Raw genomic sequence first — 13,619 nt, 5'->3', positions numbered from 1 at the left:
CGGAAGGGACGGGACGCGCCGGTGAGGCCGACGCTGCTGTAATGCTGGGCTCGCTCACTAGGTGGCGACAGGATGCGCACGCGTGCTGGCGCCCCAGCCGCAAAATTTTCCATTCCTTTTTTTACCTCGTGGAAATGAAAGCAAAATCTAAAATCTCAAATTAAACTGCACTTGTGGTCAAAGTATTTTTGAAGCACAGTGATCTGTACTGAGTCCCGACAACGTAGGTACAAGACTTAGTCTGGCGCCTGGTGGTATCATCACTCCAGCAGTAGACAAAGAAGGGTGTTCTTATCCTACAATTAATGTGCCTTAAAAATGCACATACGAACCCACCAGTGGAACAGGAGACCCTCCTGAGGAGTCCCAGCCCGTGACCAAGGAGACACCGATCGGCCTGTGACTTTACAATGTCTCCTTCGTTTCTGCGCGTGAGCCGGCGAGCTCCGCGGAAGGCAGTGGCCCTGGGCGGCTCCCTCCACCCGCGGGACGGACAGGGCGCCGTGTCGGGGGTCAGGGTGGCAGGAAGGGAGGAAGGGAGGAGCTGAGAGAACCAGAGCGCCTTAACCCCAAGGCGCTGTCCAAGGGGGGCTGCAAGTGCATCCCTTCCGGGCCTTCGTTTCAGGGGAGGTCCCCGGGGCTCGGGGTTGGGAGGGGCACGCGAGGCAGTCTGCATCCCAGGGTCACAGCGACGCACGGAAGGCAGGGCCCTGGGGCAGGAGCCGAGTGCACACCCAGCGTGGCCTTCTCCACGGGACCCACAGCTGGCCCGGGACGCGGTCCCCTCGCGGGGCTGCCCTGTCAGGGTTAGACACCAGCTCCCGGAGCCCGCTTCTCCCCTCGGCCATTTGCCTGCTCCGCTCTGCTAAAACCAAGCTCAGGAATGACCCTGGGCTGGCCCGTGGGAGGGCCACGATCTGGCCTCTTAATGGCCCAGAAGATGTTAACGGAGCTGCTCTGGGTGTCTGCGGCTCACTGATTCGGGCAGCAAGCAGCCTCCAGCCCCTGCAGCTGGGCCCTGCCGGGGAGGCACGGATGGAGGATCAAAGGAGCGATGCCCTCGGTTCAGCCTCCTCGTCCCCCAGGGGCCTCCCCGGGGGCTGGCGGTGGTGGTGGTGGTGGTGGGGCGGGGGCGGGGCGCCCATGGGGGCGGGGCTAAGGAGAAGGCCTGGGGGAAGCCTGTCCCCAGATGCCATGACCATTGAGCGCAAGTCAGGTCAGGACGAGGGAAACCACCTCCTCTAATGGGGGGAACAGAGGCCAACTCTGGGGCTGAATCCAGAGAAAAACAGGAGGAAGAGAGAATTGAGAGCATGAGGAGGATTTCAATTAAATCATCTCGACCCCTGTTCGAACAATTAAACTTGGCAGAGTAAATTCTACATTCTATTGACATTTCTTTCAGTAGAAATTAAAGCACGTTATCCCGAGTGTCTCACTGGCCTCTCTGCTCGATAACCGCCCCCCGCCCCCGGCATGCACACCACCTCGAGGTCCCAGCGGTCCCCCCCCCGCCCTGACAACATCATACCTTCATGAGCAGCAAGCAGTTGGCCATGGAGCACGTCACCCGGCCCAGGCGGGACCGCCACAGCTGCACGGAGGCTGCAAGAGCGGAGCACGGTGAGTGCGTGGGGAGCGGGTCCCGCCGCCGGCCCGACCCAGACGGACGGACGCCCCCGCCCCCCGGTCCCCGCTCCCTGTGCTCTCGGCGACCTGCTCAGCCTCGGGGAGGACAGGTCCCGTGCCCTGACCAGGGCCACGTCCCCAGGTTGGCACGCCCAAAAGATGGGAAAAGCCAGCCAAGACGACAGCCCTCGCCCTGCAGCGGGGCCACTCCTGGTGTGACCTGGATGGGCTGCAGGCTTCCCGGCTGCAGGGCTGGTGGACGGTCACACCGCGGTGTCAGCAGCTGCGCCCCGGTTAACAGCGGCCTGCCTGCCCAAGGCCTAGGTGTCGTGACCTTTTAAGTGGAAGCAACAATTCCTAACCCATCTGCCTCAGCAGGCTCTGAGGGTAGGGGGAGCGGAGTGGACGCGGGGCGGGGAGGCTGGAGAGGCCGGTGCTCGGTCAGATGTTGAATCTGCCATCCAGCTCAGGCCCAGGGAGAAGCACGTCCCAGACACGTGTGAACGGTGACCACTGGGCGAGCTTGCCTTAAACTGACCTTCCTCCCGCTGCCGGGACCAAGCGTCAATTTTGGGATAACAGTCTCCTAGAAATGACGCTTATTCCTGGAGTGCTTGAGAAAAGGACAAAAAACTTAATTGTCAGAATTAAGAACATAACTCACTTTGCCTTTCAGCAATTAAATATACATCAGCTGCTTACATTCCCCTTAGGACATCATTTTTGTGAAAAGAAAAATTCTGAATATCTTTCCTCAGCGAATGTAAAATGTGGATTCTCAGTGAACTGCATTTTATTTTGATTATCTTTGAGGACTTTCTAGTGCTTTCTTCCCCTCTTCGCCTTATAAATCTGTTGATCTGCCGTGAGTTGTCAGGTTTCCAGGCGCTGCTTCCTGAGCTCCAACAACTACCTGCTCTTTGCCACCAAAACACGGACCCCCCCCCATGGGATGACATGGCCAGAGTGGGAAAGATGCTGAGGGCGGGATGTCCCAGGGCACGGAGATGCCCACGTCAGACCCCAGTTATCTACCTGCACTTAAATCACTGAGAAGGACGCACGGACATCGCACCTACAGACCTGGTCCCCTGGGATTTCTCAAAGAAAGGGATCTGTGTTTAAAGCACAAACGCAGACAGAGCTGTTGGTCCTCGAGGATGGACATCTCCTGCCTGGGATGCTTCCCCCTTTCCCACAGTCACGAGCGCGTCCGCGGTGCACGGCGCCCCGGGCCCCGCCCTGCCCGAGGCACGGGCGCAGATCTCTGCCCGGGGGGTTCTCCTCTCAGGCCACCTCTCCTGCTTCTGGCACATCCGTCTCCTCACAGCGTGGCTTCAGAGGAAGCCCACCCCTTGCCCACATTATCCGTGCTCGCCCGTGGTCACTGACAGCCGCTCCAAGTCAGGCACAGAGCGGGGGACCACCGAGCCCCTGGAGACCACATAAGCCCACAGGCTCGTGTGCAGAGACGCCAGCCTCTCAAGGAGGTGCCATCTGAGCTGGGTTTTGAAGCATGATTAGAAGTTCTTCTCTCTAATGTTCTCAAGAAATCTCAGCCAGGATAATCTTTTCAAAATGCATTTCGGCCCCTGCCCGCCCAACACTCACATAAAGACCCGTTTCCACGGCCTGGCCCCCGAGGCTCTACACGCAGGGCCCCATCTTCCTTTCCTCTCCAGCTCCGCCCAGGCCTCAGGCTCCCTCCTGCCACTCACTGGCTGAGGCCTCTGGCTCCCCACGGGCGTGCGGGCCAGGCACCCACCTTGCTGTGGACGCTCACGTCGATTTCTGGGGTTATTTGCTGCAGGCGGGTCTCGGCCTGACGGGGCTCCCCGAGAGCGGGGTTCATGCCTTATGCCAGCACCAACCACGGTGCCTGGCTTGGTCCAAGAAAGGACCGAGGAGATGAATGCATGAGAGGATGAGTGCATTACCGAGTGAGAAGGAAAAGAATGAGACAGAGAAGCCTTTGGGGCTGAGTCCTCTGACGATGCCGGCTGATTATTTAAGGAAGGCAAGTCCGGCACTCACCTTGTCTGTTCTCCTGGGCCATGCTGTTTATGCTGCCATCCTCGGCCAGGCCCTGCTCCAAGTTTGTCAGGATCTGTGGGAAATGGAAGGAAGAACAACAGAAATGAATCTGCTTCTAGCCGCTGTCACAATATACTCCAGGAGAAGCAGATTTCTCTGTATGGAAACCCATTTGTCAAGGAGCGTTTCGCAGGGACACATTTTAAGCTTCGCTGCTCACAAGGCACGGAGGTGACGGAAAACAGGGAGCTGCTCTCTGACTGGCGGGGGGTTTGGGTTTATGGCGCTCGTAAGGCATCAGAGACCCCAGACGTGGGGCAGATATTCTCTGTCTGTCAGGAAAGCATCAGGAATGTTACACAAGAGGATGATTATTAACTTCTGTGAAAACATCAGTCTCGCTTCTCTAAGGCACCTGAGATGTGCAGCCGTTTTAAATGTATCAAATAAATCCTGAGCATCTGTCACTTTACATAGCTTTTACTGTTCGGCTAATAACCTTGCGTTGCTTCCTCTGTGATTTGGTTTCCCCGAAAGGAAAGAAGTTGCTACCACGGTGATCTGGGCAGAGCCTATGTTCTTTTGGAGGGCAGGATGAGGAGAAAAAACGTGTTAATAGTAAACACTGTTTGCAGGGAAGGAAAAGAAAGACGTGCTAACTGAAAACGGGGGTCTCATGCTTCTGTGACGGCCGACTTCAGGCCACGCGCTTTGGGGAGACACCCCCCTTGTGTAGTGGGCCACCCTGCCAGGCAGCACAGCCCCAAACGGCCCACCCTCGAGAGGCCAAGCTCACGACCAGCGAAGCAGCTGCTCCGGGCTTTCACCGGCCTCGTCCCGTCCGCACAGAGACGGGCCGGCTGGGCCTCCTCTGCTGCCGAGGGTCAGCGCTTCACAAAAGGGGGACGACGGTTCGCTGTGAACACGAAGGCCTGTCCTACCGTGACCACTCAGGACGCACCTGGGCTTCAAACCTGTAACCTCGAAGATGAGCTAGTTGGTCCAAACGAGGTCAAATGACATTTTTCAGCTAATCGGTCTTCTGATAAATAATCATAAAAACAGAAACTGACCAGGAAAGAAGGTCTCGAAGGTGCCATTGAGGAGGGACAGGAACAAAGAGAAGGACTAAGAGGTCCCGAAGAAGAAAAGCGGGAGGCCTGGCTCTTCCCAGCCCCGGGGGCCACGCACAGCGCAGAGGGCCCTCGGCTCAGGGTGGAAGGATGGGACATGGGGGGAGGGGCAGGCCTGACAGCCAAACCAACCACAACAAAAGAGCAAGAGAGAATCAGAAGCACAGACTCCGGGAGGGCGGGGTCTGGAGTGGTCCTGGCCCCCTGCAGGGCATCTCCACGCACCTGGGCAACCCACCTGGGGGTGGGGGGTGGGGGGCCACAGTTACCTCCAGCCTGAGCTAAATCGCAGGAGAACAGTGTCGGGGGAGAGAGTTCCCACCCCTATGACGTCACACCGTCACAGCGACAGCACGCTGATCCACCGGAGGCTGTTTCTGCAGGGGAAAGTGTAGAAACGCTCCCAGCCAAAGCCTGAGCTACTCAGATGGCAAATGGGGCCGCAAGCCCCTCCTGCGCCTCCTGCCCCGGTGCAGGTCGGGCGCCCGTGAGCGGTTCTGGGCCTGCTTCCCAGAGCGACCAAGGCAGGCCGCGCCCACGGCGCCCGTCCTGGAAGACGCTCCGGAAACGCGAGCGTGGGGTGCCGGGTCGGCAGCAGCTGGGCCCCGGGCGAGCCACGTACTTCCGAAGGTAACTACAATACGGAAATGACGGTGGTCTTGAGCGTGTGAAGATGCTGCTGGGACATGAGCAGGGAGCAGCCGGGAGGAAACGTGGGCCTGGGAGACGGTTCTGGACCCGAACCCGCTGTTCTGTCAGCAGGTGGGTGTGACCAGAGCTGAGAGGCTGTATCGACACCCCCGCCCCACCCGCGGGTCCTGGGCTGTCCTGGATTGGTTGGGACGGGCAGTGTCACTCCAGCAATGCAGACGCCGTCAACACTCTGGACAGCAGCGGAGGGAGGACAAAGGGCTCAGGAGGCCCGGGCTCGGTTGTTTTGTCCAAGGAGAAAACTATACGCCTCGCACGAATATCCCAGCTGCCTGACTCCATATGTAACCAAGACCACTTGATCTCAGGGCTTCCCTGGTGGCGCAGTGGCTAAGAATCCGCCTGCCGATGCAGGGGACACGGGTTCGAGCCCTGGTCCGGGAAGATCCCACGTGCCGCGGAGCAACTAAGCCCGTGCGCCACAACTACTGAGCCTGCGCTCTAGAGCCCACGAGCCGCAGCTGCTGAGCCCAAGTGCCGCAACTACTGAGCCCGTGCGCCTAGAGCCCGTGCTCTGCAACGAGAGAAGCCACCGCGATGAGAATCCCGCGCAGCAACGAGGAGCCCGCACATCGCAACGAAGTGTAGCCCCCGCTCGCCGCAACTGGTGAACGCCCGCGCGCAGCAACGAAGACCCAACGCAGCCAAAAATAAATAAATAAATTTTTATACACACACACACACACACACACATATATATAAAGGACCACTTGATCTCAAACAGGCAATGTGTCACTTACTCATATTTAAAGGGACCAAACCCATGCCCCGACTCCTCTGCAGTTACTCTGGGTTTGGAAGATCACTTACAAACACTTTTGGGTTCCCAGTGGACTTGAGCAGCCCACAAGAAACACCCCATTTACACCTCTCCAGAAATCCTAGAAGTTCGTGGGCCCTGGTGCATACGCATGACCTTGGACTCCGGTATTTTTTTTTTTTTTTTTTTTTTGGTATGCGGGCCTCCCTCTGTTGTGGCCTCTCCCGTTGCGGGGCACAGGCTCCGGACGCGCAGGCTCAGCGGCCGTGGCTCACGGGCCCAGCCGCTCCGCGGCATGTGGGATCCTCCCAGACCGGGGCGCGAACCCGGTTCTCCTGCATCGGCAGGCGGATGCGCAACCACTGCGCCACCAGGGAAGCCCCTGGACTCCGGTATTTTAAACTCCAGGTTCTGAGTCATATGCGGGGTGCAGCCCAAACCCTGCCCTTCTGATGGGCTCCAGGCAACACCAGTATGGGTGGTCTGGGGACCCTGGTTTGTGGGAAAGCTCTCGGGGAAGGAGCCCTGGTCCGGTCCTTTGCCGGCCTGTCACGGGCTGTGGGTGGGGAAGGTGTAGGGACCGGGTTTACGCACAAAGCGTCCAGTCTTTGGACCCCTGGGGGCCGGCCCTAACTCAAGGACCCAAGGGCTCACTAACGACTGCGGTGTTCATACTGAGGTGAGAGCAGGTCTCCCTAGAGGGGCTTAGATTTCTCTGGAGAGTCCTGGGACCTTCTCAGCCCTACCAGTCTCCTGGGAGACCTTTCTGGAAAAGAGGCTTCTTGGAGTTGCTCCAAGCCACTGCAGGAATATTAAACACTCCCATGGACCACGCACTGTGCCAGGTCGCTGGTCATCTAACCCACACAGCAGCCTGGAGGTGGCTGGCGACACTCCTCCTCCCCAGGCTTCCACAGGCTGGTCACCCCACCAGGCAGAGTCAGGGTCACACCTGGAAACACCCGTCTGCCTGACTCCAAAGCCCCTCCAACCACGGCCTGTGGACATCCCCCCGGCAGGGCATCACACCTTGAAGCAATGCTCGCTTTCCATGCAGGTCAGAGAGTGAGAACCTTCGATGCCAAGGTAAACAATGCCAGGATGGAGATTCCAGACCTCTCTGTTCCACCGCGGGCTGCCTGTTGCTGGGCTATCATGCAGGCGTCGGGCGGGACCGCCTGCCAACTCGGGTGACCTTACGGCACACTGTGGGTCACCCCTGGCACATCAGATTTCACACGGGGCTGGGGCTGCTGAAGGGTGTGGTCGACATTTCCAAGTCTTTGTTCTGGGATCTGCAATGATGCAACCTGGAGTTTCCAAAGGCGCGAATTTCCACGTGAGCCGAGCCAGGATACAAATCGTGCAAACCCTGACGACAGGGACGCTCCTGTCACCTCCTCCTTCTGGGCCCTCCGAGCACACCCGGGCCCAGGAGCGTGAGTGTCGATGGCAAAGGGGAGAGACGTGGCCTCGACCAGGGAGCAGGAGCCGTCACCCCCGCTCCTTTCCGTCACCTCCCTTCACTTGCCAGTCACTCCCATCTTATCTGACGGAGCCACCATCAGTTTGTTCTCTGCTGGAGCAGCAGCACAGAGGGGCATGCGGACCGTGGGCGCCAGGTGAAGCCGGGCAGCGGCGGGCGCGGCCAGCACGCCGACGGCCAGCCCAGCTGGGTGCTTCCCCGAGCGGCTGGCAGGGGAGGGCGGGCAATGTCTGTTCTCTCTTCCGTTCTTAACTTCGTTTACAAGTAAAACAGCATAACCGAGCAGGTCCATATGTTGGAATTCCTTTTTAGTAAAGACATGAACCCTTCCTAGAAACGCCCCTCTCACCTCTGCCTCATTAGGGTGTCCAACCAAGAACAGAGCAAACCGACGTCCCTTCCCGAGGGGCTCCTTCGGCAGTGAGGGTCTCTAAAGAGGCACTTCCTTACCTGGTGCCCCGAGCCAGGCTAAGGTGGGGCGGGCGGAGGCTGCAGAGATCGAATTGTAGGCCAGGGGGCAGCACTGAACTCAAACCCGCGCGGCACGTCCCCGTCAGCGGCGACCCGAGCCCCACGCTGATCTGGCATCATGACGTATGCCAACGGGCTTAGAAACGTGTTCCCTGGCTCTCTGCCGACGGGACCCAGAGGTGCGGTGGCCCGCAGAGAAGCCGAGGAGCGGGGATGGTGGCACAGGTACCGCTGCTGTGGCGTGACACGGACGTGGCTTCCCCAAGCCACGGGGCACGCTTATTTTAAATCGAGGTATATTTTGTTCTTCATCGCTACCACTACGTCTGATCCAAACGTTTACTACTTCACCACGTGGTTCTTACTTGTCACCTTCTATTTCAAAGACGGCAGAGAAAACCCTGGACCGTTTCGTAAAGGTCATGAGTGACGTTCTGCTAAAACTGGGCCGCACCTAAAAACTCGAGACAGTGCTCTCATCAGGTTGAATACACAGGCTCTGACCGTTCTGCAGTGAATCTTCCGTATAAGGAGACGCTCAGCTTCTTCTGAGCAAACGACGCCGGGGATTCCATAACGGGTGTTATGTCCCTCTCTGCTCTGCTTACCTGGACCCTCAGCGCCAGCCCGTGCGCGGCAGAAGCCTTGCCCGTTACCGGCCGCACTGCCGTGTCTGACTTTTATCTTCCCATTGGCCCGCGGCCCTCATTTAGTTCTACAGAGAAACTTCTGCTTATAAAACCAACACGCGCGCCGTGTGAGGCCTGGAAAGAGAACGAAGGTGACCTGTAATCGTTCCCCACACCACCAACACACTGGGGTGCTCTTCCTTCAGGGCGTACTACTCCCTTCACAGAGGCCATCCTGTAACTGTAATTCTGCAGGCTGGCGCTGACAGCGGATGTCACATCCTGAACGCTTCCCACGTGACGGCTGTGGAGACGAGACATGCATCTGGAGCCCGCGTCATGTCCCCACACCGCAGCCCGGCGCCCGGGGAGCCCGGCTCTGTGCCCGGCTGCTTTGGTCGGGAAGCGGCGGGAGGCCTCCATCCCAGTGTGTCCCTTTGCAGAGAGGGCGCCGGCTGCCCGGGCCGAGGGCCACCGGGTGGCAGGGGTCTGCCCCTCACCCACCCCGGCTGCCCCCGCCCGCCCGCACCTCACTCTGCTGCCACCCCGGGCCGTCCCCTTTCACTTGGGAGACCCGCGCTGGGGCTGAAGCTGTGCAGACCAGTCGTGTGCTGGAGAGGCAGCGAGCAACCGCGGGCCCCGAGCACATGGGCACGCACACCTGCACCCGCGGCAAGCTGTGCGCTTCCCCAGCACCGAGCGGGGCCCCGGCCGGCTTTCTCACGAAGGACGGAAACCTTCGTGCTCTCTTCCCTGCCCCCTTCCCAGGCGCGGCTTCCACGCCCACCCCTGACCTCCAGAGCGACGACAGACGCCACACACGCAACGAAACCGACGGGCGCGGAGCGCTTCGGGGGTGTGGACCGCGCCGCGGCTTTCCTTCCGGAAACGACGGCCTGGTTTCGCTGCCTGCCCGAGCGAAGCCCTCGATCGCCGTCAAGGCGCTGGCCGGCCGGCGGCTCCTGCCCGCGCCAGCCCCCGTGACGACTCCAGGCGGCGGCCCGGGTGGGCCCTGCTCGACCCCGCAGCTGCACCCCAGCAGACAGTTGCGTCTGGGAGGCCTGGTGGGCGCTGGCTGAGCCTGGGCCCCCTGGGTCTGGGGCGGGCAGGAGGCCAGGAGGCCAGGCCCGGCGAGCAGGCTGGGCAGGGGAAGCCGAGGCGGGGGGCCGGGTGCGAGCGTCACCCTGGGAGAGGCTATTTCACAGGCTGGCTCATCCCCTTCCCTGCTGGACTCGCCCTCTGACCCCCTGAGAGCAGCTCTTGGCAGGGGAAGCGCGGCTGGCGCTCTCTGGCACCGAGGGTGACGCATGAGGCCGAAGCCGCGTTCCACGGCTTCCGGGCACACGCTGCACGTGCGGGGAAAAGGGCTGCGGCTGGACCCGCAGAGGGTGCAAGGCGTGGGCGGCGGCCGCTTCACAGCCGGCGACCTGCTCTCGCTCAGGCCCCTCGCGGCCCGACCTCAGCTGTACTTAACCCTCGGAGGCTCCGTCTCCTTGTCTGTACATCAGGCATGACGCCGCCTTGTACAGCCGTTGTGAGCATTTACGGAGCTTTAACGTAAAGCACGGAGCACAGCACCCGTCGTGCGGGAGGGAGCACAGAGCACACCCCCGTGGCCACCGCCGCCATCACCGCCACCCGCGTGCCCGACGTCCGAGCCCGTGGCGTCAAGGGCAGTACCACGTGGCAGCAGGCGTGGCGGGCGGGCGCCCAGAGACGCAGGGAGAGCATGGAGCCCGCCGGGGAGGCCTTGGGAGACAGCCTTAGGGTTAAAGCCTTAGGATTCATATGCACTTCCCCTGTGTGACACGGAGGTGAGTGAAAAGCAGTAAAAACAATCATCTGTGTGTGATTTAGAACATCAGTGATTTAGTACCAATTACAAGTTTTGTTTTCCTATTTCTGAAAATAACTGTATTTTAACCATGTTTTAAGAGCCAAGCAAGGAAAGGACTGTTAGACTCTAAAAAATAGTGATGACACAATTTCCCCCATCAACGGATCAAATTATAAGAGAGCAAAGTTTTTCTTTTTATCTTTTAAGCTATAAAAGCCAGAAGCCGATGCAAAGCTTAAGAGTGTCAGGTGGCCTGCTGTGGCGTACACTCTGCGAGGGCGGAAACCCTGCCACTTCCCTGCTGGGAACACGGAGGACCCCCCCGGGAGCTCCAGGAAGGTCCACCAAGAGCAGCTGGGGACTGAAGCAGGAACTCGACAAGTACAAATAACCTCGTTTAAAAACCTGTTAGGCTTCCCTGGTGGCGCAGTGGTTGAGAGTCCGCCTGCCGATGCAGGGGACACGGGTTCGTGCCCCGGTCTGGGAAGATCCCACATGCCGCGGAGCGGCTGGGCCCGTGAGCCGTGGCCGCTGAGCCTGCGCGTCCGGAGCCTGTGCTCCGCGACGGGAGAGGCCACAGCAGTGAGAGGCCCGCGTACCGCAAAAAAAAAAAAAAAAACCAAACCAAACCAAAAACAAAACAAAAACCTGTCACATGCTGCCACTCCTAACTGCTTGCTGTTACAGCTTTGGAAGGCCTTCCACAGATGACGCTGCAGCTAAGCTACACAGCAAGGCTGCCAGGCGGGTAGGAAAGGCAGGCTCACTTCCAGTCTGAAGACGGAGGCTCTCGGGGACGCGGCTGCCCACTGCCTGGAGATGGGGAGACTCTGAACCCCACATCTCTCCCTCCCATCACTCAGTGCAGTAATCTCATCTTCTGTTGATACAACTTGATGCCTTCCACGTAATTGTTACTTTACAACCCAGAATAACTCGGGAAGCACTTCTGAACCTTATCTGCCTTCGGAGTCAGTATTACGAATGACACTTGTCACGATACACTATAATTTGCTTTGATTCTGGAACATTTTAAACCATTATCTCTTTAAATACTGCTCTGATGCCTCCATTTGACATGAAGCAGGTGCGCGTAGCCTTTTGCAGGATGCGTGAGTGGTCGGGCAGCCTGGCACGTGTTCACGTGTGTGATTTCTACACAAGGGGAAACACTCCTGCTTTTCATTTACTAATACCAGGAAGAAAGATTTCAGGCTTCAAGCTTTGCCAAAAACCACCCACCACCCCCCCCAGAATAATTCAGCAAGGACAGTGAATTGCACGGTCACAAGGAACCAGGTCAGCCTGCCTTCCAGGAGGGGGAAGCAGAGTGGTGGGAAGGGTACAGGGTGGCGTGATGTGCTTCTCGTGAGGGCGGGAAAGTCTGGGTGAGCCCTCCATCAGGAGGGGAGGCGTCAGCGGCCCACCTTGGAGCGACGGTTACCTTGCTGCAGACGGCCTTCACCCTGTGCAGCCGGTCCAGCGACTCCTGGGGGTTCCCCAGGTACTGCTGAAGCTCCGCGTGTAGGATCCGCATCGAGAAGGGGACCATGGAGCCTAGAACCAAAGTCAAAGCAGAGTGGGTCTGTTTGCCGTAACTGAGCTCAACTAAGCACCCTCTCAACAGGGAGCAGCCGTGCGGCAGGGAATCTGCAGATGCTCTGGCAGAAGGGATGACGGAATCCCTTATATCTTGCTAAAGTATGCAGTGATGCCAATTATAAAACGTGTCTTGGTTTTCCCTGTAAAGCTGTATGTTCTAGACAACGACCAAAGGAGAAAGCTGGCTGTCACCGCTTTTCCACAGTTACGCCACAATCGTGTAGAAATTATCACAAAATGAGTAGAATGGTAGAGAACACCGCCTGCTCCAGTAAAAGAACAGAACACTCATGGATTCTCTGTACTTCTTTGGGATGTCCGAGCTCCTGCGTAGGTCGGGTTACCGGGGAGGGAAATGAGAGAGGGTGCGCCTCGGGCCCAGGTCCTGCCGGGACACGTGTGTGTGTGTGTGTGTGTGTGTGTGTGTGTGTGTGCGCGCGTGCGCGCGCGCGCGCGTGTGGCTCTGGAGTGAAAGTTCTACCTCAGAGCTGTCCCAGAGGAAGGCAGGCACGGCAGCTGGCCTCGAAGACTCCACTGCCCAGGGCTGGCCCGGAGGGAGTGAGTTCTGGGCAGTGCCACCTCCATCAGCGTGCCGGGGGCGTGAGAGCAGTGATCCGAAAAGGACTGCAGTTGAAATGAGCTTTCACCCAGTGTCTGAATGTGGCTGTGTTCTCTCAGGGTGAGGGAATCTTTCTGTTAGTGTCACGTTCCCCTCTGACATGACTTGGATATGTATCTGTACCGGTATATATCGTAATTTAGTAAGTATATAAGTATACAAATGCCATCAAATAATGAAACAGCCTGTGCTGATCATGAATGACTTAAAGGGTGTGACAGTGCCAGTGCAGGGCAACCACAGATTCAGAAGGGACCTCTCAATACTTAGATCTGGACTACACTTTATTATTATTTTATTTTTTGGCTGCGTTGGGTCCTCGTTGCTGCGCGTGCGCTTTCTCTAGTTGTGGTGAGTAGGGGCTACTCTTCGTTGCGGTACGCGGGCTTCTCATCGCGGTGGCTTCTTGTTGCCGAGCACGGGCTCTAGGCATGCGGGCTTTAGCAGCTGCAGCACACGGGGCTCAGGAGTTGCAGTGTGTGAGCTCTAGGGCACGCGGGCTTCAGTATTTGTGGCTCGCGGGCTCTAGAGCACAGGCTCAGTAGTTGTGGCGCAGGGGCTTAGTTGCTCTGCGGCATGTGGTATCTTCCCGGACCAGGGATCGGACCCGTGTCCCCTGCATTGGCAGGTGGATTCTTAACCACTGCGCCACCAGGGAAGTCCCTGGACTACACTTTAAAGATGGTTAGAAGCAAGCTGTGTGACAGC

At 58.6% G+C, this 13,619-nt stretch overlaps 1 protein-coding gene across 4 annotated transcripts in view; it reads right to left on the bottom strand.

Annotated features, from left to right (window-relative positions):
* Window positions 1–13,619, bottom strand: part of TRAPPC12 (trafficking protein particle complex subunit 12) — a 64,400-nt gene that overhangs the window by 11,835 nt on the left and 38,946 nt on the right. For 3 of the 4 annotated variants that reach the window (XM_028496800.2, XM_007100161.4, XM_007100162.4), the window contains 3 exons: window positions 12,135–12,247; window positions 3,664–3,736; window positions 1,532–1,605 (listed from right to left, as the gene is read on the bottom strand). In XM_028496800.2, coding sequence (XP_028352601.1) covers window positions 1,532–1,605; window positions 3,664–3,736; window positions 12,135–12,247 — 260 coding nt within the window. The remainder of the gene's footprint in view (window positions 1–1,531; window positions 1,606–3,663; window positions 3,737–12,134; window positions 12,248–13,619) is intronic. The other variant, XM_028496802.2, reaches the window with a different exon arrangement.

Source organism: Physeter macrocephalus, chromosome 12 (genome assembly GCF_002837175.3).
Source record: "Physeter macrocephalus isolate SW-GA chromosome 12, ASM283717v5, whole genome shotgun sequence".
Classification (NCBI taxonomy): Eukaryota; Metazoa; Chordata; class Mammalia; order Artiodactyla; family Physeteridae; genus Physeter; species Physeter macrocephalus.
Note: the sequence above shows the minus strand (reverse complement) of the source record. Positions and strands in the feature narration are given on the sequence as shown.